At 39.0% G+C, this 26,132-nt stretch overlaps 1 protein-coding gene across 4 annotated transcripts in view; it reads right to left on the bottom strand.

Annotated features, from left to right (window-relative positions):
• Positions 1 to 26,132, bottom strand: part of PRKCD (protein kinase C delta) — a 69,717-nt gene that overhangs the window by 24,340 nt on the left and 19,245 nt on the right. For 2 of the 4 annotated variants that reach the window (XM_075052735.1, XM_075052738.1), the window contains exons 2-3: positions 5,952 to 6,086; positions 2,028 to 2,227 (exon numbers count right to left, since the gene is read on the bottom strand). In XM_075052735.1, coding sequence (XP_074908836.1) covers positions 2,028 to 2,227; positions 5,952 to 6,066 — 315 coding nt within the window. In that variant the 5' untranslated portion in view covers positions 6,067 to 6,086. Of the gene's footprint in view, positions 1 to 2,027; positions 2,228 to 5,951; positions 6,087 to 11,302; positions 11,401 to 26,132 lie in introns of all 4 variants that reach the window. The other 2 variants (XM_075052737.1, XM_075052736.1) reach the window with 2 other exon arrangements.

Raw genomic sequence — 26,132 nt, 5'->3', positions numbered from 1 at the left:
GGTACCTGTTCTACAGATAATAAGCAGAGGATTTCAGACCACTGAATTGGCTAAAACTGATCACTAAAACTAAACCTGATAACCATTAGTTTTAACTACTCTTTGAATAATTGCTCTTGTCTCAGAATTCAAGTTAAGGTGTGGAAAAAAAAGTGTGATTTCAGAATGTAACAGGTGAATACAAACCAGTCAGATCCTACCAGCCTAGCGAAATGTGTAAGCCCCTTCAATATCAATCACCCCTTTAAGAAAGGTTTTTTCTGAGATCTGCTTGGTGAGATCGTTAGATTTGCACATACTCAGAGCAAAATCCTGCCATTTACAGCAAAAATGGACTTGATAAAGAATAGGAGTGTTTTTTCTTTTAAATATTCCCATACTAAGCTAAGCAGCAACTGGATACTGCCTCCTATTCATGTCCAGCATTCAGGAAAAGCATTCATACATCCAAGAAGAAAGTTCATGTATCCATCCCCTACCAAGGAAGGGCCAGTATTGCCAGTTGTGTGAGAAAAGAGATGCTCATCAAATTGGACGTAAGCAGGAACTATCTGTTACTACCTGCTCATCCTGCTTTAGCCCACCCAGTTAAAAGGTCTTCTCCTGTAGGGTTTATCTTCTGGGCAAATTCAGCAACACTCCAGTCCAGAAGGCTTTGAATACAAGACTATGTGTGAAATTTTAAGGAGACCTGCTCCCACTTAACAAATATTTCCTTAGCACTAACTGGACTCCACATACAGAGATGGGTGGTTCCTGTATTAGGAAATACATGTAGTTTCTGGGCAAGCTGTCTGGAGTACAGCTTTACATGCAACTGGATAATGAGCAAAACTATTTATAGCACTTATCCACCTAGCTAGACAGCTCTCACCCAAATTATAGGATAGCCTGACATTCCTTTCTGAATTTTATTTCTGCATTTGGAGAAATGTTGAATATTCAGGACACTAAATTAGAGTTGATTCAAGACTGTATAGAGTCCTCTGGGACAATAATGCCTCATCACATTCTCATAATCCTTTTGGTTGGACCAGGATCTCAGCGACTTCAGTTGGGTCTGAAAGTTGAAAAAGAAGCTAGAAAATAGGATTTTATAAAGATGACATCATTAAACCCTTAATTCGTTAAAAATTCTTTGCAACTAAATGAATGAAACATGTTTGGCTTTTCAGAAAACCGAGCTCAGGGTTTTGATCCTCCCTGCCTCTGTCACTTTTCCCTCTCTTTAGACGTACAAAATAAAAAATATTTTATATTTTTAATTTTCTACTTGAGGTTTACAGGGCTAATTGAAATTCATTCACATACAGTTATTTAGAAGTTGTTGTTTGGGTTTATGTAGTTCAACAACTAATAATGACTACTGGCATTTAGACTAAATGTATATTTCTAAATTTAAAACTACATTAAGCCCTAACTTCACCTCCCCTCTTAATTTCTGAGATCAATATTCAAAATTGTACTCAGTATGATACAGGAGCAAGTGACACTCGGCAAGATGCCATACCCCTTGACTTCACATACAAACAATTGTTGGGGGGACAGGGGCAAGAAAAGATACCAGGATAACAAAAATGGGGATTAAAGGATCCCCGTTTTAGCAGCATCAAGCCAACTAAAATTTATTATAAAAATAAATAAATAAAATTAGAAATTTTAGGTGGAAATGCCTTGGAATAAGCTTCACTCTTCTTTTTCTCTGGATGAATTACAATGATCAGATCCAATTTAAATGTCTGCCATTTGCTATAAAAACGACTAGACTTTAGAACATAGGCACTCAATGTGATGTATGCCATTATTTCAAACACTAATACTAATACCATTGATTTTATTGTCAATTTCTTGAACTTTGATTGTACATTATCTGCTTCAAAAATGCTGCCAAAACAGTTGTCTTATAAGCCCTGCCACAGATGTTAAAAGGATCGAACACTCATAGTTTAAAAGGCAGAAGGCATCTGTTCAGCTTGAAAGAAACATAACCAGGTCAGCAAGTTTCAGGAATTAATCTCCTTCCTTACCCAGAATTCTGCTTTGCCGTTGCCTTTCTTGCACCGCTCTGCCAGGACCGACACACCTACAGTCACTTCAGATAATGGCTCTTCTGCTGCTTTCATGAGAACAATCTGAATCACCCGTCCTTCGTAAATGTGGGCGTCAAAAGTTGATTTCCATTCTGGATACATGGTAGGTTTCTTCTGAACTAGAGTTTTTCCTCTCTCTGAAAGTCACAAAAAAAGGACAGAAACTGTAAAATCAAATAATGTAGATCTAGTACTTAATAAAATAAAACAAAGAGAGAATCCTTGTACTGAAACCAAAAGCAGAGTTACTACTTCTTGTACTGTGGTTGGGACAAAGTTTAAATATTCAGTTCAAACGTTCATGACTTGGAAGGCAAAGCTCACCCTGACAAACAGGAGGGCATGCAAAGGCAGTGAAGGTGTTAACATGCAGCCAGAGAGACCAGGAGGGACAAATCCCATTCTGGAACTGAGAAGCTGGTTTAGTCAGTCACAACATGACACGGAATATTTGCATGGCTCCTTTCTGGTATAAATCTCCATGATGTGTTGTCTGACCATAGTGAATACCTACTATAATAAGATAAATTAAGCTATGCCTTACACTGACCCAGTTCAAATTGAAACTGGTAGCTGAGAGATGAAAGGCTCCATCACTCAACACTTCACTTCTATTCATTAAGTCACACTCCCTGCCATTGTACCCTCTCTCTGCTACGATTGCTACTTTTTAAACGATATTACAAGGCCTGATCTGTCCTCTCCAGCACATGCAGACTTTGTGCAGCTAAAGAATAAGGAAAGGCTGAAAGGACCTCAAAAAACATCTTAATTTTGGTAACATTTACCCAGCCTCCCATATAAGCATCTCCCCAGACTCCCTCCTTAGGAGTTTTACAGTGCTCCACTACTCTTATTAGATGGACTTTTTTCCTAATACACAGCTTCAGTCTCTCTTACTACCACAGTTCATCTAATTTCTTCCTGTCCTTACCTCACACACAGAAAACAGCTGGTGATTGCACGCTCCATAACAAGCTTTAGCATATATCTAGATTTGGGTCTCTTAGTAGTCCCATCAACACATCCAAAATGATACTGCCTCTTAAGCAGCCACATCCAGCTCTTCACTGTGACTCTGGCACATGATGCCACCTCCCCAGTTTTTCTCTTGATTTGCTGCCAAGCCAATTATTCCCCATTTGTGCTCAGGTAACTGAATATAATTTTGTACGTTCTGCACAATTTCAGCTGTTTATCACGATCATTTGCTGCAACAAAAGTGCTTTCTAAGTGCCTCTCCAGCTCCGAATGATCCATTTTTCCCCTAAGTGTGTAATCTGTTCTTATGATATCAAGGCAGTAGCAAAGCAGATTAAACAGTTGGACCCTTCCCCAAGAAGCTGCAGCGTGGTCTCTCTCCTAAAATTGGCAATAGAATTTACATTCACTTCTACAAAGGATGAATTAGATACTTATTATTTAAAAATCTTCCTGGAAACTCAAGGCAAAGTGTGTGTTTATTCATTAATAGCTTGCTCGATGCACTCCAGTCAATTGTGCTGAGCTATCCAACAAGAGTAGCGAATAGTGTCCTTGTACTTATTAGGGAACAACTGCCAACAACGGCATTACAAATTACAACTTTGACAAGCAGACCTAAGCTTGCTTGCCAAAGGGCATTCTGAAACGCTCAGGAACAGCCACCTGAGGACGTCCTCCATATCAATGCAAACTTGAGCATTCCTCTTCTACTCAGTCAAAAGCTTTTAGCTTGAATTTAGGGAACTCCGCAGAAAGAAAACCTCAAATTCTTAGCGGTGCAAACCTACTTCCAGAGACCGGTACTTGGTATTCTTAACTATGGAAGAATTTGGAAATATTATGGTGAAAATATATAGGGAAAGCTCAAACAAAACACAATTTAGAGATTATTAGGATGGACAATAAAGGTGAGGGTGAATCAAAAGCAGCCTGTCTGCACAGCAAGGCTTTTACACTAGCCTATTTTTTGGATTGCTAAAGCCAGGCCTCTTCATCAAAAAGGCAGGCCTCAGGAGGCATCTTTGGGAACATGAGAAATTGCACCTCTTTGCAGAACCTTTGACAATAATTCAGGGTTTGCAGAAGCAGCAGCAGTTTACAGAAGAGTTGGTAATACTCTTCGTAGGATTCTTAGAGGGGGAGAGAACTATTTCAGCCCATTCAGAGGACTGTCCCTATTGCTATGTCCCAATCAATATCTGCTTTGATCAGTTACTATCTACTTTTTTACTCTATGTAAAACTGAAAGAAGTAATCTGAATTACTGGCAACAGCTTCCAACCTGGCCATGCTGCTTTTGTAATTAAAATCATACTAATCAAGCTTTGTTATGGATCACACTGCCTGCCCGCAAATGAACACTTAAGTGTCAGCAAAGAGCAGCATTTAAGAAGAACACTATTCCTACCCCTCCTGTATGCAGGCCTCCTTTGTTTCTCTGCTAACACTACTGGCTTCAAAACACTTTACATGTTTGCAAATTGGCTTAATGTCTAATCATTAGGCAAATTATTTTCTTCTTCCTATACAATAAGCTGTTCCTCAAGCATGTTTCAGCATGCAAATCCAACAAAAGTTATTCCAGATCTTGTCAAACTGATAATGGGAGCATTAGTTTCTTTTCCTGATTACCTCAATCAGTCACTGATCCAAGGTTCACTGCACTCTCCTCCCCATTTTTTAGTACTTCAAAAGACATACGCAAGCAAAGAGGAGAAATATTGGGACAACGCTACTTTTCTAAAGCAGACAGCTGGGAAAAAAAAAAAAAGAAAGAAAAAAGAAAAAGTGGATTTATTTAGACTACTTCCACCTCTCCACACCTTCTGGCAGCTGTAACACTTTCAACACCATTTCTTCAGAGGTTCTCCCAACAGATTAGGAAACTGCTTCTTTGGAGCTTAATGTATTCACTTTATGGCAACTTTTTCTGGAAGAGGCACTGCTGCGCCTTGTGTTTAAAGTCTAAATGCAGCTTTTACCTCAGCGATAAGAGGAAAGCCCAATCATGTTGTGAGGAAGAACAGAATTCACCCTTTCCTGCATTCTTTGATGTTTTGTGAAGCCCTAGAGCCATAATGCAGTATTAGATGGCTGTGGTCTAACCCACTACAGCAATTCCCTCTCATCCTGTTTGGCGACAGTAGTGTATTCTAGCTAAATGTCACAATTTGTTGTAAACCTTTGGACCAGTTTCTGTAAAGAAGCTGTCTTTGAAGGCTGAGGTCCTGCTGAACAGGGAGGTGCTAACAAGACCATGGGTGCATGTCATTCCAAGCAAATAATTCTGCCAAAATGCCTCAGTTACTACAACAACAACAAACTACACTTCTCATTATTACCTATCCTCCAAGTCAATAAAGGTAATTTAGTACTCTGTGCTTAAGAATGGTTCTCAAACCTGCTGCAGTTCAGATCCCTCTTCCGGCACTCCACTAAACCACTCTCCCCTACAGAGCTTCTGCAAGTGCTGGAGAGAACAATGATTTATTTAACATTTGCAAATCTTTGTCATGCAAAATTCACAACTCACCTTAACCCATGCAAAAGTCACATTTCATCTGCTTCACCACATATTTTGTGAATAGTTGTGCGTTGGTGGTGAAGTATGAAACTAGAAAGCTTAGACTTCACCCCACCTGAGCGCTCTGGCAACAGGACAAGAAAGCACTAATAAAGAAGTCTTGTTTTAGTTTTAAGGTAGGGGTAAAGACAGCAGTCATTGTTACTTCTCCCATTCTGAAAGAAAAGCTAACATTGAAGTGCTTGGCATAACAGGAAAAGCAGGACTCACTACCATTCTCAGACTAAGAAGGATTGCAGTATTTCTCAAAAACTTACTCATATTCAGAAAAGCATCACCATTTGTAACCTCACCTGTAGTCAATGCTTCCTTCATCTTGATAGCACAGAAAGGCTGTAGGTGTTCCCCTTGATTCTGCACGGGTCCCAGCTCAAATGAATTGAAAGATATCCGTAAGAAGGGGGCCATTGTTCACAGTGATACACAGCCTAAGTGGAAAGAAGTAAATAAAAATCATAGAATAAAAGACCTGGTCTGAGACTTGTAAGAAAGCAATCCACATTTCTCAGCAGCCATCACAGCTGATAGAACCCATTCTCTAAAGTTTGTGAGTCTTGAATATGGCTTTGAGACCATGAGGCTGAAGTAAAATTGGCATGTACTGAAACAAAAAACATAACATGTACAAAGACTGAATTTAAGACACTCTTTTAACCATATCCTGTTAAAAGTAAGTAGCAGTTATGCCTTTGACTTAGACCTTGCTCGATTTTTAAACACAGAGACCGTACTCATTAACACACAAGTATATAAGCATTCTTATCAAATAAGTAGTTCACAAACTAATAGATTGTTTGAGGTGGGGGTGGATGGGTGGGCTGTTAAAACTTTTTTTTTTCTCTCACGCCTGGAATGAAGGGTGAGTTGGGGAAAAAAAGGAAGGAAGGAGAGTGATGTCTGTTCCACATGTTCCTTTCCCAGTATTTCTCACAACCCAAGGAGGGAGAACTAGAAACAAAATCAATCATCTAAAGCTCACATTATTTTGTTGCTCTTTAGGTACACGTTATTTTCTTTTTTAATTGCTACACAGCTTCAAAAATTCCCAGACAGAATTCTGGGCACCTCAATAGGCAATCACGTGATAAAAGTAACACCTTCGGTTGATTTTATTTTCAAAGATTATCTGAAAAACTACTGAACCTACATACAATTTCTGGACACAGCAGCAAAACGCACTACCACGTGTACAGTAAGAGTAACATATCCTTAAGCATGATCAAGTAATTGCACTGCATATGAGCACTTAATCAACATTAACAACCTGAATAGTTGGTCCATACACGAGTTCACATTTACTATCTCACTTAGATAAACGCACAGTTATGGAAATTTCTGAAACCTGGAGATTTCACTGGATAAGTGTGCATTTTATTTTTCATACTTAATATAGAAAACAATGTGCATTCCAAATACCACCACCAAACTGAAACAAGTATATATCACACTTCTATTCAAGCACTGCTTTCAGGTGGCAGTGTACTAACCCTAGTGATTCAAACTGTGAGCTGCCATACCTGCACATACCAGGCAAAGGGAAGAGGGAGAGGTAGAAAAAACTCCAGCATTACTGTGTCACCTGGTTTCAACTGTGGGGAATTAACAAGAATCCAAAACACCTGTAATTTCTAAGTCAGCAAAGAGGTGTTTCACTACAGCCTTCCCTCATTAAGAGCTCCCAAACTTAGAGCAGATTGCAGTTTACAATTTGCAGCACCCTCAGCAATGGAGTTAGCCCTCTAGCTTCTATGTGAATATTGTTTTGTGAAGCAAAAATTACTTATTCAAAGGATAAAAGAAAACAAGTCATTTGATAGCAAGGGAATGCTAGTAAACTCAGAGAATGAGGGATGCAGGGAAGGAGAGATTAGGAGAAAAGAGTTAACAAGGTAACAGGAAGAGATGATGAAAAAAATAATTAATTGAAACTAGGCTGACCTGGCCTTTTGACTGTAGATTGTTAACCAGCTTGGTCAAGAAGCACTAGGAAGAACATCTCAAGCAATCCTGCATATGCTTGCATTTTTTTAATGTAAAGACATCGACCTGAGAAGCAATTAACATTCCTCTTATAGCTCTTAAAGCCCAGAACAGTCATTTAGATAAGACCGCGAAATCAGAGTCTTTGCAGCAAGACAGCATATAGTTCCTGACGCCATTATTTGCACATCACGCAAACTGCCTATGTGGAGACCATACTCAATAAATGGAAAAATTTTATGACTCTCTAACATTTAGTGAGCTGGTTTTTATTAATTGACTGTTTCCCTACCTTCTTTTCTGTAGAGTAAGACAAAGTTAGAAAGCTGGTTTATGATTACTTGGCACCACTGCTTATCCCACTGAAGAACTGAAAGCCACAACTATAATTTCACATTCACGCAGATGGTCATCCAGACTCGCAATAAAATAACAACCTTCCCCACTAATCCACTGGTTATTGCAGCTTGGAGCACCATTTGATAAGACTGGAGATTGAGATGACCTCACAAAGAAAGAAAAATAGACAGCTTTTCTAAAAATTAACAAACACCATCTGATACATCACATTCACAAATGCAACGTAAACACTATGCTCATCAAGAGTTTTAATGAGGAACATATTTTAGCTGCTCAAGAGACTTGTGCTTACTGTGTTCAGAACTACCCTCAAGTGACTAGCTACAGGACTTGCCAACACCAGATCACATGCAGTTACTACTCAATATGGATGTAAAAGAAACCAGATTTCATCATCTTTCATCTCTGGGGAAACAGCTTTAGAGACCAAATTAGGCCATAGGTAGAAACAAGCTGGGCAGGTCAGCATGTAGCTCCCACTGGAAAGTTTATTTGACAGAATCACAGGATTGCAGGGTAATTCTGGCTGGAATGGACAGCCCAGCTAGAAGTCACAATTTCCAGTAAGTCTGGGACTACACTAACAAAAAATTGGAAAGCACTGACAAAGCTGAACTAACAACTGCACTGATTTCACACAGACCATCTGACTCAAGCCAATGTTAGTCCTGAAACAGAATACAAAGCTTTGACATTTACTTCTTTAACTCCGAATTAACAGATACAATAGAAACAGGTACAATGTATATGTATTTTGAATAACCCCTCAATCTTCCTCATTTCTGATGGCAAAATCATTTGAAGGCCACATTTTCAGCTCTCCTTTTTAGTTTGAATATGGTTATTTGTTTTAGTTTCATTGTACTTGGCCTCAGTGCAATCTCAAATGCTCACTCAGAAATGCTGAACACAAGCAATTCAGCAGTTAGGAGAAAACACCAATATCCCAGAATTTCTGATGATGTTCAAATGCGCTCAGTCCAAGGGCACTGTGAAAACTAGAAGATAACTTTTTGCTTTTCCATTTAACAACTTAATAAAAAACTAAAACCAAACCCAAACAAAAAACTCAACAGCTTACTTTCACATAACAAACCACCTGTTCCTGCAAGTTTGTCTACCATTATACATTATGCTTTTTTTCACAAAAGTAGAGATTCTAAGCGGCTTCATGCAAAATATCACTACACATGATAGACTATACTGTGATGCAGGGAGGTTAAGTGAGAAAGGAGAGTTTGGATTTGCTCCTCAGACACATTTTCCAGTCTTTGTCTATGCTAAGATATTGCAGTGAGATAGTTGACAAGTATCAGCTGTACCACTGTAAATAAAAACATACCTCACTGAAACTGTTTTTGGCAGTGAAACCCAGTGAAAGAGATTCATTTTAATTCAACAAAGTTTCTCAAAATCCCTGCTGAATACACTCATCCAAAGTTTTGTCATATTTGAAAAACAAACACATCAAAAGCAACACATATGTTTTGCTTGTTGCATTTTAGACAAGAGTCCCTCTCTAGACTCCGTGACTATTTCAGAAGTGACGGAACAGCTGCTGATTCTAGTTTTAAGAGCCCTATCTGTCAAGAACTGAAACGGCTATAAAACACCAGCTATGAATTGAGGGAGGTTTTACAATCTACTCATACAATCTGTATTGCTGCTTTGATATATTAAAGCCAAACTGTTTTCCCTCAAGGGTGTGATTTTATCCAAACCAAATGATGGAAAAACCAAGATGCAAACTCCAAAAATACTGCAAGTCTAAATTACAGGTTCAATATCTCAAACAGTTTCAGTGTCATGTGCAATCTGAAAAAAGCTAGGAGAAAAAGCTTCTAGTAACATTATTCTATATGAAGTACAAGGTGATGGCCACACCGATTCAGAGTACACCATCGGATGCTGTCCAGCACAACATTAATTTTGTCAAGGATCCCTGATCTGCCCTGTTGCAAGCTAAAACCACATTCTATGCTATCTGGGATAGATTCTGCAAAATCCACAGTAATTTCCATGAAGCATTAAAACTGAGAGCTTTTGACTATTTAATATGGGAAGAAAATGAACCGTGTTACTATCAACTATAATATGCATGGAGTGAGAAGGTAAAAAATTGAAACATCTTCACATCATCTATGTCAACATCCGCTGCATGAACAAATACACAGTTTTCACATGGATGTGTTTGTAACACGCAGTTTTAAAGAAATCTTCAAAATAAATTAAAATCTTAAATATTGCAAGGAGCATTTTCACAAGATTTGCTAGCACAAAATTCACGTTAGATTAAAAATCTTCTCCACAGAGACACAAGGGACAAAGGGTAAATTCTGTAGTTTCTCTCCTTCCAACAGCGCACAGCAGCTATCAGGGACTCACACTGCAACTGAAGGCGTTACTTGCCAGGGTTCCTTTGTTGCTGTAATTCTGCCTTGTTATAAACAGTGATGGCAAGCCACTTCTAACATGATCCAGAAACAAAGACACAGTTGTGACTTTTACACAAAGCAGGAAGTAATATCAAAGCAGTGGATCATCTGGAGGAAACACTGACACTGGCCAACAACAGAGCATTGAAGAGACAAAAAAACCTAACGGGCCCAAACAGAGCACAAACTGTTCCATCACTGATATGGGACTACATATCCAAGAGAAATACAAATGAGAAAATTCCCCTGCTGATTTGAGCCTCTGATTTCCTTGTAGTAGTCTGTAAAACATTTTGCCAACACACGTAAAGCTGCACACACAGGTCATGGCTTTTCCATGCTGTCTCACAGAAATGCTCTGGATGGCATGAAATGACTGCTTCCTGTTTAGCTCCTTGCTGAGGCTGCTTCCAAGGCCACATAAATGCTTTGGGGAACATCAACACTGGTAGCCAACACCATACATAGCTGACCAATTGGTGTTTTTCCCCAAAGAGATGCAGCAGTAAATTTTTTCAAGATGCAAAAATAGAGATTATTTGCAACTTGCAGGTATCTTTTTGTACACAAGGGCTTCCCGTCCTCCATTCTGGCAATGGACAAGGCGTTCAAGAAAGATAGCAACAAACTACTGCCCAACTTACTGCCCCCACATCACTTTCAAAAACATGAATGACGACCTCCTTCCTCTTTATGTACAGCCTAGAAAGGTGATGATGCCACTTTCATGGCAGTAATACAACAAAGTCTGCAAGCAGAGATGTGACTGGAAGATGAGATGGAACTGTGATTAGCATCCTTCACCTGTGCACACCATTAATGTGCACATTGTGTTTTTATTGTTCCCATCTATGCTGCTTTATGCTTACTTTACAGAAAAACTCACACGAAGCAGACAGGTTGGCTATGGCTCTTGAAGAACTCCCTTCAAAGGTATTCTTTCAGCTGATGATCAAAATAATCCCATCTGCAAGAAGAAGAAACAATACCTAGGCTGTAGGACATTTCACTGAATCAAAGTAATGATGATGCTAACCACTGTCTACATTGCACACCTACAATTAGTCTACAGAGACTTTTAGCAGGTTCTGTTGCAAGCCCTGGCCTCTATTTGATGCTTTGTGGGAAGAAGTCAGGCTAAAAATGAAGTCAGTTTAAAAGAGGCATATTGTGTTTGCTGTTATCAACCTTATCAAGAAGATACACTGCAGCTTTCTTTATTAGTTGGACTTCCCTAGGTACTACCAACTATTGCACTACTACTATCCAGCTGAAGCCTGAAAAACATAACCAACACCAAATCGCTATACATCATGATCCTGAATGTCCACAGCTGCCAGAGATGGCAAAAAATGTTACCTGCAGGTGCTGCTTTGAAAGCTTAAAAGTTCATGGAGGGTTTGAAAAGTGTTCCAAAAAACAGAGCTAAACCCGCACATTGCATGTAGGTCCCTGCAGGAAAATGAGAATTCTCCAAAGGTACTGCCCCTACAGCTGCACCAGTCTTGCTTTTATTTAGGTTTAGCCATTTGTCATTTAGGTTTAGCTATTAAGGTGCAATTATTTCCTATGAATGGTTTAATTTACTCCAGTTATTAATTTGATTCATCTGTCTGTGGAATGCAAGATGGTAATTAGAAACATGAAGCTCCTCTGCAGCTATTTTGACAAACTATCTTATCAAGAAGATTTTACAAACAAAACAAAAGTAAACCTTAATATTAGAACTGTGGGACTATACACTTATGAAAGCAAAATATATCCAATTAGGTAATATTTAACAAAATGCAGTTATCTTCAGGAAGTCAAGCATGAAAAGAACATCTTTAAAACAGCTCAACTGCCCCATCACTTACAATTTCTGCAGCAATATTTCTAAAACAGTGTATCTTCATAAAATGTTTTTAAATAATTACACAAGAGGACTGTGAAAAGTGAGAAAAGATGACAAGAAATTTAACACCACAATTCAATTTACTTGCACTTAAATGTATTGCCAAATTATTTTTTTTTCTGGTTCATAATTTCAGAATGACAATTCTATACACTAAATTCTAGTGTAAATGAAGTAAGTTTGGGGGTTTGCTTTGGGGTTTTTTTTGTTTGTTTTTGTTTTTTAAATACTACACGTAGAGTGGTTCATGGAGTCCTACAAACTTAGTTCCAAAAAAATGTAGTTACTGTCTCCTCCTTTCCCCCCCAGTATTTTCTTTCAGATACTTCTGCTTTTGTTGGGTTAAGACAAGGCTAGATACAGAAACAATGACATAATCTGTTGCTGTTTGTGTTGCAATCGTCTGGAGAAAATCCATCTAGATAAGCCATGTAGCAAGAGATGTTCCTTGGTTTCATCCCACTCAGTCAGAAGCACAGATAATTCCAAGTTTCCGTGCCTTTTTTGCATGCTCAGCAGTCCCAAAACTGCCTGAATTTATGGCTGCTGTATAAGCTGTTGATATTTCCCCAACACTCTCAAGGCCAAAAAAATTACTGATGCTTTCCCTATCATTATTATAAGAAACTTTTCAAAATATGAGCATTAGAAACCTTTTTCTGAACAGGCCAACTCTTTCAATCTTGGCAGTGCAAACTCCTGAGAAGCCTGAGGGGAATGGAGATAGCAGGCAAGCAAGAGCTAAAGCAGACCTAATTTTATGGGTTTTTTGGAAGACATGCAGCCCAATTTATTTGAGCATACGATAACATATGATTAGCTCAGTAACAACAGTTGTCTGTTCTTAAAGTGGTTTCAAGCGAGTTGAATAAGATAGATCTGGGTTTTACAGAAAAGATCAGTTGAGGAAATTTTTGGATTCTGAAATAGACAGCAGGACAGGCTGTTATGCAGCATATGCTGCAAAATAAAAAAAGCAATTTACACTGAATGTCCTTTTTTGGAAGGGGAAAAAGAACATTTGGAGCAACAAAGCTGGCTTTTTTGATATTCCACAACTATTACTTGGGGGGGGGGGGCAGGGAAAGGGGGAAAGTACTGTGATCTGCTTTTTCTTTAGAAGTGCATAAGAAACAGACATTTAAATACTTTTTCTTTTCTTTTTTTTTTTTTTTAAAACCAAACCTCCTGAGTTGTCCTCCTTCTTTGAACACACAGGACTAAACAGTAGATGAAAGCACTGTAGGCACGCTGATTTTCACCATTACCAAAATCGAGTTTGAAACTAAAGTGCAAATGAATCCTCTTCATTAACTTCAAACCCAAACATCAGACATTAAAAACATGCAAGAGAAGAAACACTACCAGAATCCCAAAGGCTGTGTTAATTATTTCTGATAGTGCAAGCTGATACCATTTGATAAGTAGCAACTGCAACAACATGGAAGGATTAATACAACGGGACTGGCTAGCCAGATCCTTATGAAGCTCTAGGTGAGTGAAGAATTCATTAATATCACATCACGTTACAAAATGGGAGCATGTCCAAAATATTAGATAGGACGCAAACCATGTTTTTTCTCTATGCACGCATGATATAAGACTAATTAGGAAGTTGGGGGGGGGGGGGGTGACATGGGGAGTAAGTAGAGGGGTTTTTTTCCTGCAATTAAATAACACAATCCCCTCTGTGTGAGAGGAAAAAACTATTAGGTGAAAGGGATGAAGCTACACCTCTTCTTCACTACAGCATTACACCCTAGAGCCAAGCTATACACCAGTTCTGGCTCTATGTTACTAAATGGAGCACTGGATGCCTTCTGTGAGTCTGAGCCCCTGACTAGCTCTTGGCTCCCACTTCCTCAAAAAGGTTCAAAGAATTTGCTAGTATTTAGTCAGCACAACTAAATTGCAAAACTGTACATCAAGTTTATCATGTGAATACGAGTTCTACAAAGGAAGCATGCCTTTCTGCAAGAGGGCTCATAGACATTTTTCTAACAACCAGTACACTAGGAAAGCTGCTTATACAGCTTTCAGAAGTACCAAACCAAAGGAAAATAGGCAAAGAAAATCCAATATTTTGTACAGTATCTGTTTAGGTATCACCATAATCAAGTGGGCAGGGATCCACATTCAGGCATACTCCATTAGCAGCCTTTAACAGAGGAGTTATGCACCAAGCCTATCCTTCAGCACCATCCTCACTCTTGCTGAGTATTTTTATCTAGGATTCAGTATAACACTTGAGATTTTCTTTCTCATATATAATTACGCACATAGAGCTTCTTATTTTCTGTGCAATTCTAAGTTTCCTGGAAATTGAGATATATTTCCCAGAGAGAGTAACACAAAATGCCAACAACATATTTTCAAACCAAACAGAAAACATGACAACACTTCAGCTAAACTTTTATGACCCAATATACATCACCTTTCTCTTCAAAACACTGGAGATTTTTTCTTTTTTTTTTTTTTTTTTTTACTTTCCACTGAAGAGGAAAAGCTCTTTCCCCTTAACGCTGAAACAGCCAAATACTGTAAAGACAGGATGTCAATTACAGTTTAAGAAAAAAAAGAAATTGGAAACTTGTCTTATTTCAAATGTACTGGGTTACGTCACTATATGAGCAATGAAGAAGTAAAAAATGGAAATAGAGAAACTGGGCATTCAACAGAAACACAAAAAATACCTTCTAAAACATTCCAATTAGAGAACAATTTTACTTTGCACTTTTGAAAACATCAGCAGATTATGCAGTCTAAGTGCCTCTCGCACAAGCCTCCAAGCCAGAAATTTATACTACTGCCAGCACTATGACCTAATCCTCCAAGTATCTGGAAAGCTAGAATATTCATTAGCTGAAAGAACTGTATCATCATTCATACATGCTGGAAATCTGCTGCTCAGATATCCTCGTCAGAGGAAATACAATTCAGTTTATGGGCACATGGCTTTTAAAGTAAAAGGACACATGATTTGTGAATGAAAAACTTTGCTTATTAACTGTGTATTGAGTTGTAGGAATAGATTCAGTCCTGCCTCCTGACTGCATCTGGCATTACTGGAGTCATTTTGATTTTTGAGAAGCCATTTCTTTCTTGAGGGCCGCAAACATACTTAAGCCACTTCAGTCAGACATTAGATAGCAAGATGGGCCGAATCTGTCTAGATGAGCATGATGCTCCTCCTCCTTGCTACTTCCTGGAACTCAAAGGCTGCTCAGAGTAGGAAGGAATCATCCTTTTATCCTGTTTTGTTCTTTTTTTTTTATTACCTAGAACATGAAGGCCAAAGAACACAAAAGAAATATAAATAACCAATAAAAGTCAACTTAATCAAGAATTTTTCTATAGTTTGATAAGTGAAAATAAACAGTGAAGTCATACACGGATACATGCATCACTACTTGTGAAAGCATCTCTCGCTTTTGTAATGAAGAGATGAAATAAGCACAACTGAGTGACACTGAGAGATGTACAGGATGATACTAAATAACCAAAGGGAGAAATAAGGAGAAATTAGAAAGAAGCAAATGTAACTGAAATTTATTTTTAATTGAAAGCATTTGCTCCTGCTGTAATTTCAAAGTTCAGGCTTTGATTTCCAAAAACAGGTAAGAAAATGGAACCACAAATGATTTTTAACTGTCCCCCCCTGCTGAATCACTTTCTAGAAGAAATGAACATTTAAAGCTCTATGGTAGACCTGGCATTCCCAAAAATATAGAAGAAACAGACACAGCTCATTGACAACAAATTGAATTAAAGCATAAAGGGATCTTAAGAGAGATTTGGGTTATTTAAAGGTAGCACTATGATAAGTGTCTGCTAATAGCCCTACTAAGTCATTTTCCACTAAATTAATAAAAACATATTATTTTAATACCCTTATTGGGGAAGAAAACCTTTAAGCATTGACATGTCTGGGGCACAACACAGTAAGCAAGAAAGAAAAAGCTAAAGAAAAATCCCTGGGAGCTTTAGATGAGCTAGAATCTTGTTTGTAGAGATAACCATGGCAGGACATGCTCAACTATTTTGGGGTTTCAGAGAGCAAGAAGTCCTGTGGACTGGGTGCTGTCAAGAACACCCCCGGCCACCTTCCAGAAATGCTATTCCTCCTACTTGAAGGACTCAAATTTCTGGAGGATGAGTGCAGATCAAATTATTAGATGCATATTGTCTGTCATGGCTTTTTCCAGCTTCCACTCCAGTACTCATCCTACTAAAAACTGGAGAATCATTTAAAAATGAGATGTTTGGTTTGCATGTGCAAAAGACTATGCATACACAGAAATATAAAACATATACCCAAGCACTTCACTTAACAACACTGCAAGTCAGCACCTATTTTGTTACTTTATTGGGTCATTGCACTAGTGAACATATAAAACAAACATGACATAACATACAAGACAAAAACTTCCTTACTTGTCTAAAAAAATACTTTCAGGAAGAAAAGACATGCAACTGACTTGCAAGGTGTTATGGGTTTGTGTGGCGGTGTTTCAGTAGTGGGGGAGTGGGCTACAGGGGTGGCTCCTGTGAGAAGCTGCCAGAAGCTTCCCCGGCTCCAGGTCGGACCCGTCTCTGGCCCAGGCCGACCCAATCGGCGACGGTGGTAGCGCCTCTGGGAGAACGGATTTAGGAAGGGGAACCCCCAGTGAGCAGGGGGATTGGAATGTGAGAGGAACCCCTCTGCGGATACCGAGGTCGGTGAAGAAGGAGGGGGAGGAGGTGCGCCTGAGGAGGTGGATGCCCCCGCAGCCCATGGAGGGGAGCAGAGGCCGCCCAAGATGGCCGCCGCTCCATGGGAAAGCCCGCGCTGGAGCAGTCTGTGACTGAAGGAGTGCGGCCCATGGAAGGGACCCACGCCAGGGAAGTTTGTGAGGAACTGCAGCCTGCAGAAAGGACTCCCGTTGGAGAAGCTCGTGAAGGACTGTCTCCCGTGGGAGGGACTCCACACTGGAGCAGGGGAAGAGTGTGAGGAGTCCTCCCCCTGAGGAGGAAGGAGCGGCAGAGATAATGTGTGTCGAGCTGACCCCAACCCCATCCCCTGTTCCCCTGCACCACTGGGGGGAGGAGGGAGAGAGAACCAGGAGTAGAGTTGAGGTGGGAAGGAGGGAGGGGTGGGGGGAAGATGTTCTAAGGTTTGGTTTTACTTCTCAGTATCCTTGTTTTGATTTGATTGGTAGTAAATTAAATTGATTTTGTTTCTTCCCCAAGTTGAGCCTGTCTTTTGCCTGTGACCATAAGTGGTGAGCGATCCCTCCTAGTCTTTATCTCGACCCACGAGCCTGCCTTTATATTTCTCCTCATCCCACCGTGGCCAGGGGCAGGGAGTGAGCGAGTGGCTGCGTGGTGCTTTGTTACCAGCTGGGCTTAAACCATGACACAAGAGTACCTATAGATCACCCAGAAAAGTAACTGAACACAAACTCTTTGATTACAGTTGTACTCTCATGTCCCAGTTATCCCACAGAAGCAATAGAGTATTCAATGATTTTTCCTACAGACAAGCTTTCCTGGCTCATTATGGCCTATAATGACCTCCATCCCTAAATGGATAAATGAGTTAAAGTCTTGGTTACTTTGCCTGCACCTTCCAATTATTTCTGACTTCTTGCTGTACATGTTTCTTTTTGCCATAAAAGTGCTTCTTTATGATAATATTTATAGCAATCTTTTGATAGAAAATCACAAACTGCTATCACTGAATAGTACCTCCTGTATCACGTCATGGTTGGGAAGCATACCATTAGGACATCTCACTTCTGTCAGATCATTAAGTGGAAAAGGACGGTGTATGGCTGCTACTGGCACAGAAAAACTCAAGAGGAAAACCAAACAGCTGTAAAGCACAATGCTCCTAAGGCAATAGCATACACTGTGTGTACAATGCTCTCCCCAATCTTTACAGTGCAATTGTACTTTTAAAAGGGACAGGTAGGTAATGCACTGCAAGTACGGGAGTGAAGCACACAAGAACCAAAATGCTCCTAGTAGTGCCAAATGCAAATGTTCCCACTTGCAATTAGAGAAGATCCCTTTCTTAACTCCCAGCATGGAAAGACTGCATGAGTGGGAAATTCTCTTTCCGCATGGTGTAATTTGTTTGAGTAGATCTACCCTTAATGGTCTGCCCAGTCCTCCCTCCAAATCTTTCCTCTGTGTATTAGCTCTATCCACACTGCCTTGATTCTTTCCCTCCTTGAATGCCAAGCAGCTCTTTCATACTGTTTACTATGCGGCTCGCTTAATCACAGCTTACTTAATTACCCTAGCGTTTTGTATATCTGAAATACCTTTCACTTCCACACAGCAGTGGCCATATCCTCTGTCTCACACATCAACACGGCTCAAACGAGCAAGTAGTGGGTGCTGGCAAGGAGCTCTCCTGTTATTTACAACCAGCCACATCCCCAGCACAAGTTAGCCCAAAAGACTCCTTTCTGCCTTACAATTTACAGCACTCAGCACTCCGCAGGCCACAGGATGCTGGCTTTTCCCCACAGGTCTGGATATTTGCTTCCACTACAGCACTTTTAGTACATAAATCCTGTTCTAATACTGCTTTTTCCATGTTAGCAATTACTGCCGAACCCACAGGCGTATTATGTGACCAAGACTAAGAGGCAATTCACACAACTAAAAAGAGGTAAGTAGATGCCTGTAACCCACTTCTTATGAAGAGTTAGTCCACACAATGGATAATTTGAGAGTCCCCCGTATTGAGTAAACAAAAGTTAAATCAACTTTGGCCCAATGAATTTCAACTCTGGGAAAGAGCTGCAGACAGCTACATTTCCAGCCTTTAATAGACAACCTCATTCTGCCTCTGTGGGACTATTTAAAAAAAATTAAAAATAATAAAAAAATTACTCAGACCTGAAACACAGCTATATTGAAAAATTTATTTGCTTGTATTGTGAAAAGCCTTAATTAAAAAGTAGTTTTGTAAATATAATTTTTATGGTCCTGTAATGTATCTCCTTGTCCAAAATGCAGTTTTCCAGTTAGAGCATTAGGGTTTTCTTAACTGCTCTAAAACTAAATCCATTTCTAAAAATAAAGCTATGAAACCTATTTCTGACAGAAAATGTCAGAATTATAAAAAAGAGCACTTAAAATTCATCTGAGGAAATGTGACGGGAGAAAAGAATCTCGCATGATTCTCTTGCAGCTGTCAGTGCCCTCTGCTCATCTAAGATGTGTACTGAGAAACACTGGTTATTGCTAAGATATGCAAATACATACCATATGCACAAAGATCAGATATCCTGAAGAATAATTTTCATAATTATCTTCCCATACTAACATTTTGTTCTACTGAAGGTCTAGGGATTTTTCAGTTTTAAAAAGTTATGAGAAAAATATTTGCACGAAGCAATCATGAAATTAAACTATATTCATTGAATATATTAAAAATTTGATATAATCTTAACTATCAAACATATACAAATACATGTAACAGCTCCCTGGACAAAAGGCAAAATTGAACTTCCATATCTGCTTGTGTAAAGGAAACTGAGGAAAATGTTTCCAGTATCACTGATGGAAATACTGTATGTCATGCAGTATTTGCTCAGTGGTTTTATAGAAATATTTCCCTTACTTTGTTAGGATTATGGATTGTAGTTGGGTATAAAAAAATTGCATGTAGTAACAACTTACACATCTCAAGCAAATGATACAGACTGTTCAAGCTGCTCTCATTTACTTTTCCAGAGGAAAAGTGAAAAAGGAAAATGGAGAATAAACCTGTCAGTGTTGCTGACTTCAGACATTACCCACAAAAACTATGCAGAAACATCTTGAAAAACAAAGCCTGCATCTGCCCTACCATTCTTTATAGGACAAAAGGGTCCCTAGAAAAGAAAACTAGTGCTTCTCAAGGAAGAAATAGGGGAAAATGGTGAATATAGATTCTTTCCTGTCACTGCAAATAATCTTAACATGTTTTTCTAGCAATAGCATTCATTTGCAATGGAAGACAGACAGATACAAGACACCCGACTAGCATAAGCAAATTAAGAGAAATTTATAATAGTTCCTTTAAAAAAAAAGGTGTTAATCATTCTTATCAAGCCACATTAATGCACTGTATTAATCACACAGCAAACTGGATTTGTATATTGACCTTTCTCAAAATGCTTAACATTAGCTAAAGGCTCAGTGCAGTGTAGATAAACATTAGTAGACTTGTATAAATTGAGGCATTAGGAGTTACAAGAGTTTAAAACACTAGTTGTTCCAGACTTTGTTAAAATTTCCCAAGGTTGTTCCCTCTGAGAGACTCGGATACAACAAGTAACAAATACCCCAGGTATTTAGTACTGTTCTGACGCAACAATGCATAGTGTAGGTACTGCCTAAGAAATAGATTCTTTACCTACCTTGAAAGTAGATCTGCGCAGTGCTACAGTTTTACTTTGAGTCTTTGAATAAAAAAAATTAAAGCAGAAGCATTTTAAGCATTAATCTGTACTGTTGCAGAATACAAAAGCAATTTAGGAGACTCAACCAGCACTAGGGTAGAGTTGTTTCCACAGTCACAGTTTGTAACTTCCAACACCATGTTGCAGTTTGGGACAAGCAAGTACAATAAACTCTGCCTACGGAAGGGAAAACATTGTTCAGTTTGTTTTTTCTTGTCAGTAAATTCTTGCTTAATTCAAAATAAACCTTCACTATGCTATACAATGGAAACATTAATTTCTGCTCTCCAAACACAAAATGGTGAGATTCTCTAAGCAATTTGCAGTAGCAAGTTTAAAAGATACAGTTAAAATTCTTCCAGCATCATCTAGTGAAGTTACAAGAGCTACACAAAGAAATGGTTATTCCAGATGCTTATGCAGACTCAGAGCTCAGTGGAACACAGTATTACATTTATGATCTTGGCATGAGAGTCAACAGAACAAGGTTCAGGCTTGTGATCCATTTACTGCTGACCTCCATGCCTCCATTCCTGTTACTATCACCATCTATCTACTAGAAAATGAAGCTGACCAACTGGATAGAGACAGGCTTGTCTAGTAGTAGCAAGATGTCATCATATCTAAGGATTATACTTAAAAGTCTTGAAAGTCAGTTTTACTATTTCTTTCAAAAACAATCAACAGGAAGAGTCAATATTATACTTTAAGCAAGGTGTCAGGATGGCTGGCCAGTTACAGGTTCCTAACAGTGATTCTACCTGCTTTTGAGGCAATGCATTACTGAACTTATATTCGGAATTTTTCATCCTGTCTCCTACAGCAAGGGGAATGAACAGTCTTTCTGTAATTTTGGGAAGATGCATTACGCATGCAGGTTAATTAATTTGCTTCCATGATCAGACAGGGGAGATGAGTATTAGGATTCCTCCTTGATATGAGTCATTCTTGTGGAAACTCCCAACTTCCTCACTTACTCATAAACCAAGGACCAAGAGTGCTGAGTAAGTATATAGCTCAGCATTGCAGGGACAGGTAATCTGCCATTACAAATACTTATTAAAAGTTCCAAAGTCCTCTTTCAAAGCCCTTTTTCAGATCTGCAACAAAACCAGCAAACAATTTCCAAGGGGCATCTCAAGCAGTTTGTAGACTGCCTACTCACCTTTGAGATACATATTTATAAAATTATAAGCATGAATAATACATGGGTTTTTTTAAAAGCTGTTCCTTTCAAGGGCCCTGCAACATTTGTTCCAAATGGCCTGAAAACCAAAAGTGATTTTATGATTATGGCAAAAGTGAAGAAAAAATAAATCTTCCTACCAAGTCAAAAGCTGCGTAAGCTATTCAGAGCTCAGTATGTTCCATACAGTAATGTTTATTTAAAACTATAGCAGCCAGCAAAATATAGCACAAATTACTGTAATATTATTTTTAATATGGTATCATACCAAATGCACATACTAGGTCTGATTCAATTTCTTTTATAGACTTTAAAATGCAAGTCCATGAAAAGCACTTTGTAATAATGTCATTGGGAACTACTGTGGCTCGAAATGTTTCCTAAGAAAGATCATGAACAATGTCCTCCGAAGCCTAGGCAATGGTAAGGAGATGCATACGGGTTTGGTGGGCGGCTGGATGTTGGAACGAACCAAAACGACAATCTGTTGAAGAGCTGAAGGGCAGATGAACGTAACTGCATGTTAGTTTTGGATGTGAAGACTATAGGCAAGGCTTAGGCCAGGCTTGATGTAGATGTTAATAGCCCCTTAATTGACAAGGTCTCAGTTTATACCTTGCACAGTGTTAAGTAACACCTATTTATCCTACAAAATGGCTACCCTGCAAAACCCCGAGCTTCACTTACCAGTACCTTCACAATAAATAATACTAAGTAAAACCAGATAAATACAAGGAATGACGGAGTATGGAAATACCCAGGGAAGTGGAAAAAGAGAACTTAAAGATAAATTTATTTTACGATATTTTCTTCCTGGTGTATTAACCAGCATTAGCAAAGTACATTTCAGCAAGAGTTTATGTTATCTACTCAACTTCCTGGCTACAAGGCATTTGAAGACAGTTGTAATTCAGAACAGACAAATGGCAAGACCAGGCTTAAAACATGCTAATTCTTTTACCCATTTCCTTACACAAAAGAGAGGAATTATTTTGATGGAAGTTTCACAACACCTCATCCAAATCCTTTACCTTGAGGAACACTGTAGCTAAGGTTCTTCATTTTTCACCCTGGTAAAAATGCCTAGCTCACCTTAGTTTCAGCAGGCATCTCTCAAATAGGAAACAAATAAGAGTAGCATTCTTTCAGGTTTCAACATTCATTGGAGTCACTACAAACAATGACTGAAACCTCATTTTCATGTCCAAAAATAAACAAGAACAGGGAGAGATTAGATTATATAGCAGCAATGCACTTCTGCTATTACAGGGAGGGGGGTTATATCCATAAAAGTAGACAAGTAGAAAAGGTCCCAAGTTGAACCGTACTGTTTTCCTTTGATTTTGACCTTGAATGCACCATAACCTTGAGAAATCCTTTAACTTCTCTGTTCCTTAGTTTGCTCTAATAAAACAAGATATATATACTTGCCAAAGTGCTTTAATTGTGACACAAACTGTATGTTAAAAATAGAATTTGTTAACATCAACTCTCAGCTCAATTTGGAACAAAGAGCTGAATTTATGGCTCATATTTAGAGATGAAAGCAAAATTACTTGGGCTGAACCAATGCCACAAACAACAGTTACATAGAAGAGCCTATATTTTAAAATCCAGATTGTCAATCGCAGCCATGTCTGCAGAACAACTATCACAAGTCATCTAACTGGTGGAGGAATCGCAGCTAGAGAGCAGTAGCCACTGTAAGCTTTGCTGTCAAAATACCATTCAGCTCTATGGGAACGTGCCAAACATTCCCAGACACTCTGCCTCTAAGTTTACAAACACTCCATAAATAATGGTTAAACATCTAACAGGAGAGAGATGATCAAACATTACATTGAGGGCTAACAGTATACGCAATGCAAAATATGACTTCAGATCACCTAACGGAGGTAACCAGTGCTCCTTAAGAACTCAAGATTGTTTCCTCATTGGCATCTAGTAGGTAAAATAAATGTTTTGGACCACAAAACAGGGAGAAGTCAGTAACAGCCAACCTACAGAGCAAAGAGGACAGATGTAGATGCATAACAAATGACTCAAACATGTTTGAAAGCCAAAAGCGTTAAGAGTTTAGAAAACTGCATGACAACTGTATCTACCAGGGGGAGAAATGGGGGGAGCAACAGGTGGGAGAGAAAGATGGGAAGGAACTTTAAAATTATTACTTTTGTTGGTAGCTTTCACCTATGTCTTAATCATCCAGGGGACAGCCCTTGATGGCCTGGATTTTGGGATACAGACAGCACACATAAGATTTTTCCATCTCCAGCAAACTAGCAGATAGTAGATACAGAGTTCTGGATTATCAGAGATTTTAGTCTGATTATCTTTTTCAAGTGACAAGCTCTAATTAAGTATATTTAGATGCGTTATTTTCCTCTCATTACAACTGAGTTAGCTCCTATCACTTCTGGAGTGGTTTAACCATTCCTTCTGGCATAGCTGACAGACACAAATATTCCTGCTCGAGCAAGCTATGGGAGCAATGGGAACACACAGTTTATTAAAAAAAACATAGTAAAGAAAAATGAGCAATGCCACCATGAGTGGACTGATATGACACTGAAAATTTTTACCTGATAATTCCTAGTTTCAAGACCTAGGAATTAAGTAGTCTGGGAAAAAAAAAAAAAAGTTGTGCTACAACTTGGGAATCAAGCACTCCACAATTTAAGGGAATAAATAGCTCATGTGTGTTTGGACTGTAAGATATTGCCAACTTCATTTCTCATGCTCCTTTGAGGTGGCAGCACCCTGTCAGGATGCATTCCACAGACCACAACTAGCCACTTCAGTTGAGATCCTAAATAAGTACAATGTCTTCTTAGGAGGAGGCGTATTCCAAAACACATGCCAGGAACAGGTATGATGGATATGACAGCCCTGAATAGAATCCAAGCTCCTCAGCAGGTTCAGCAAAACCAAATTGTATCACCTGTAAGCTTAGGGACTGGAGTGATGCGCCATTCCTGCTGCACTAAGGGAGGTGAAAGACAGGATTGGTCCTGGGCCACAGAGACAGGGAGAGTCCCCAAGAGCTGGGCTGTTACGCCACCAGTACAACCTTCCTGGTACCAGCCAGGCAAACTTTACTGTGCTCTGACACATGCACAGTAGGCACCAAACCGTGTCTGCATTAATACCCTTACCAGTCTGCTGCTCCAGGCAGCTACCAACTTCACCAAGGACAATCTCTTGCAGCCTTCGAGCCCTACATAAATCCCAATCTCAGCAGCTGCAGAGACAGAGGAGATACTTTGGTTTTTTCTTCTTCTTCTTTGTTCAAAGGAAGGAGTGAAGAAGCTTATCTTTACCTTTCATCACTCATCTTCCTGGCTGCAAAAGGCTATTCATGGGACTTTTCCTTGTCCAGCCTTGCTGTCTGGGTTCTTTCCCAAGCTCCAAAACCCAAACCTGTGGTTTCTAGAAGCATTTCTAAGTAGGGAAAAATAAACTAAGATTTAAAAAGATAATTAGAAATAATAGTAAAAAAAAATTCATCAAACCAGCAGATCACTTCTGCTGTGGCCCAAAGACTTCTACAAAGACTTAACACTTCTGGAGCTTAAAGAATTTAAGTAACTTAATTGACCTTGTCCTTATGCTGAACACATTTTATATGCAACCCATAGGACTAGATTTTTAAAAGAAAAGCTTAAATTCAAAGGTTCACTGTACTTCCATGGAGGAGTGTGCCATTTGCTGAGGCAAGGGCAAGTTTAGATTTTTCAGAGCCCAGCATTTTGAAGTCTCACAATGCTATGCCAATGAAAACACATTTCTGGGGGGAAAAATGGTTAGAATAAAACTCAGTAACATTGAGGATTTTGTGGAGGATGTCAGGAATATCATGAACAGAGCTACAGTCATTCTCCTTACGTTTGTAGTCTGTTGCTCATGCAAGAATTCCGCATGGACAAGCTAACTTCAGCAGCAGGTCTTTCAGCTGACCTTTTTCTTCCATAAATGCTCCATTTCAAGACATTAGTCAAGTCCTTTCTTTTTTTTTTTTTTTTGCCTTTTTTTTCCCTTCAACTTTTTGTGAAGGCAGCTGGGGGCTTTTTGTTTCAGAAGGAACAAAAAACTAAAAGCAGCAAACCAGATATTTACAGTATTTTTTAATCTTCCTCTGGGTACTGATTATTATTTGAGCTACGGAATTTCATTAGATG

The sequence above is a fragment of the Buteo buteo genome, chromosome 21, assembly GCF_964188355.1.
Source record: "Buteo buteo chromosome 21, bButBut1.hap1.1, whole genome shotgun sequence".
Classification (NCBI taxonomy): Eukaryota; Metazoa; Chordata; class Aves; order Accipitriformes; family Accipitridae; genus Buteo; species Buteo buteo.
This window is presented reverse-complemented; position numbering and strand designations above follow the sequence as displayed.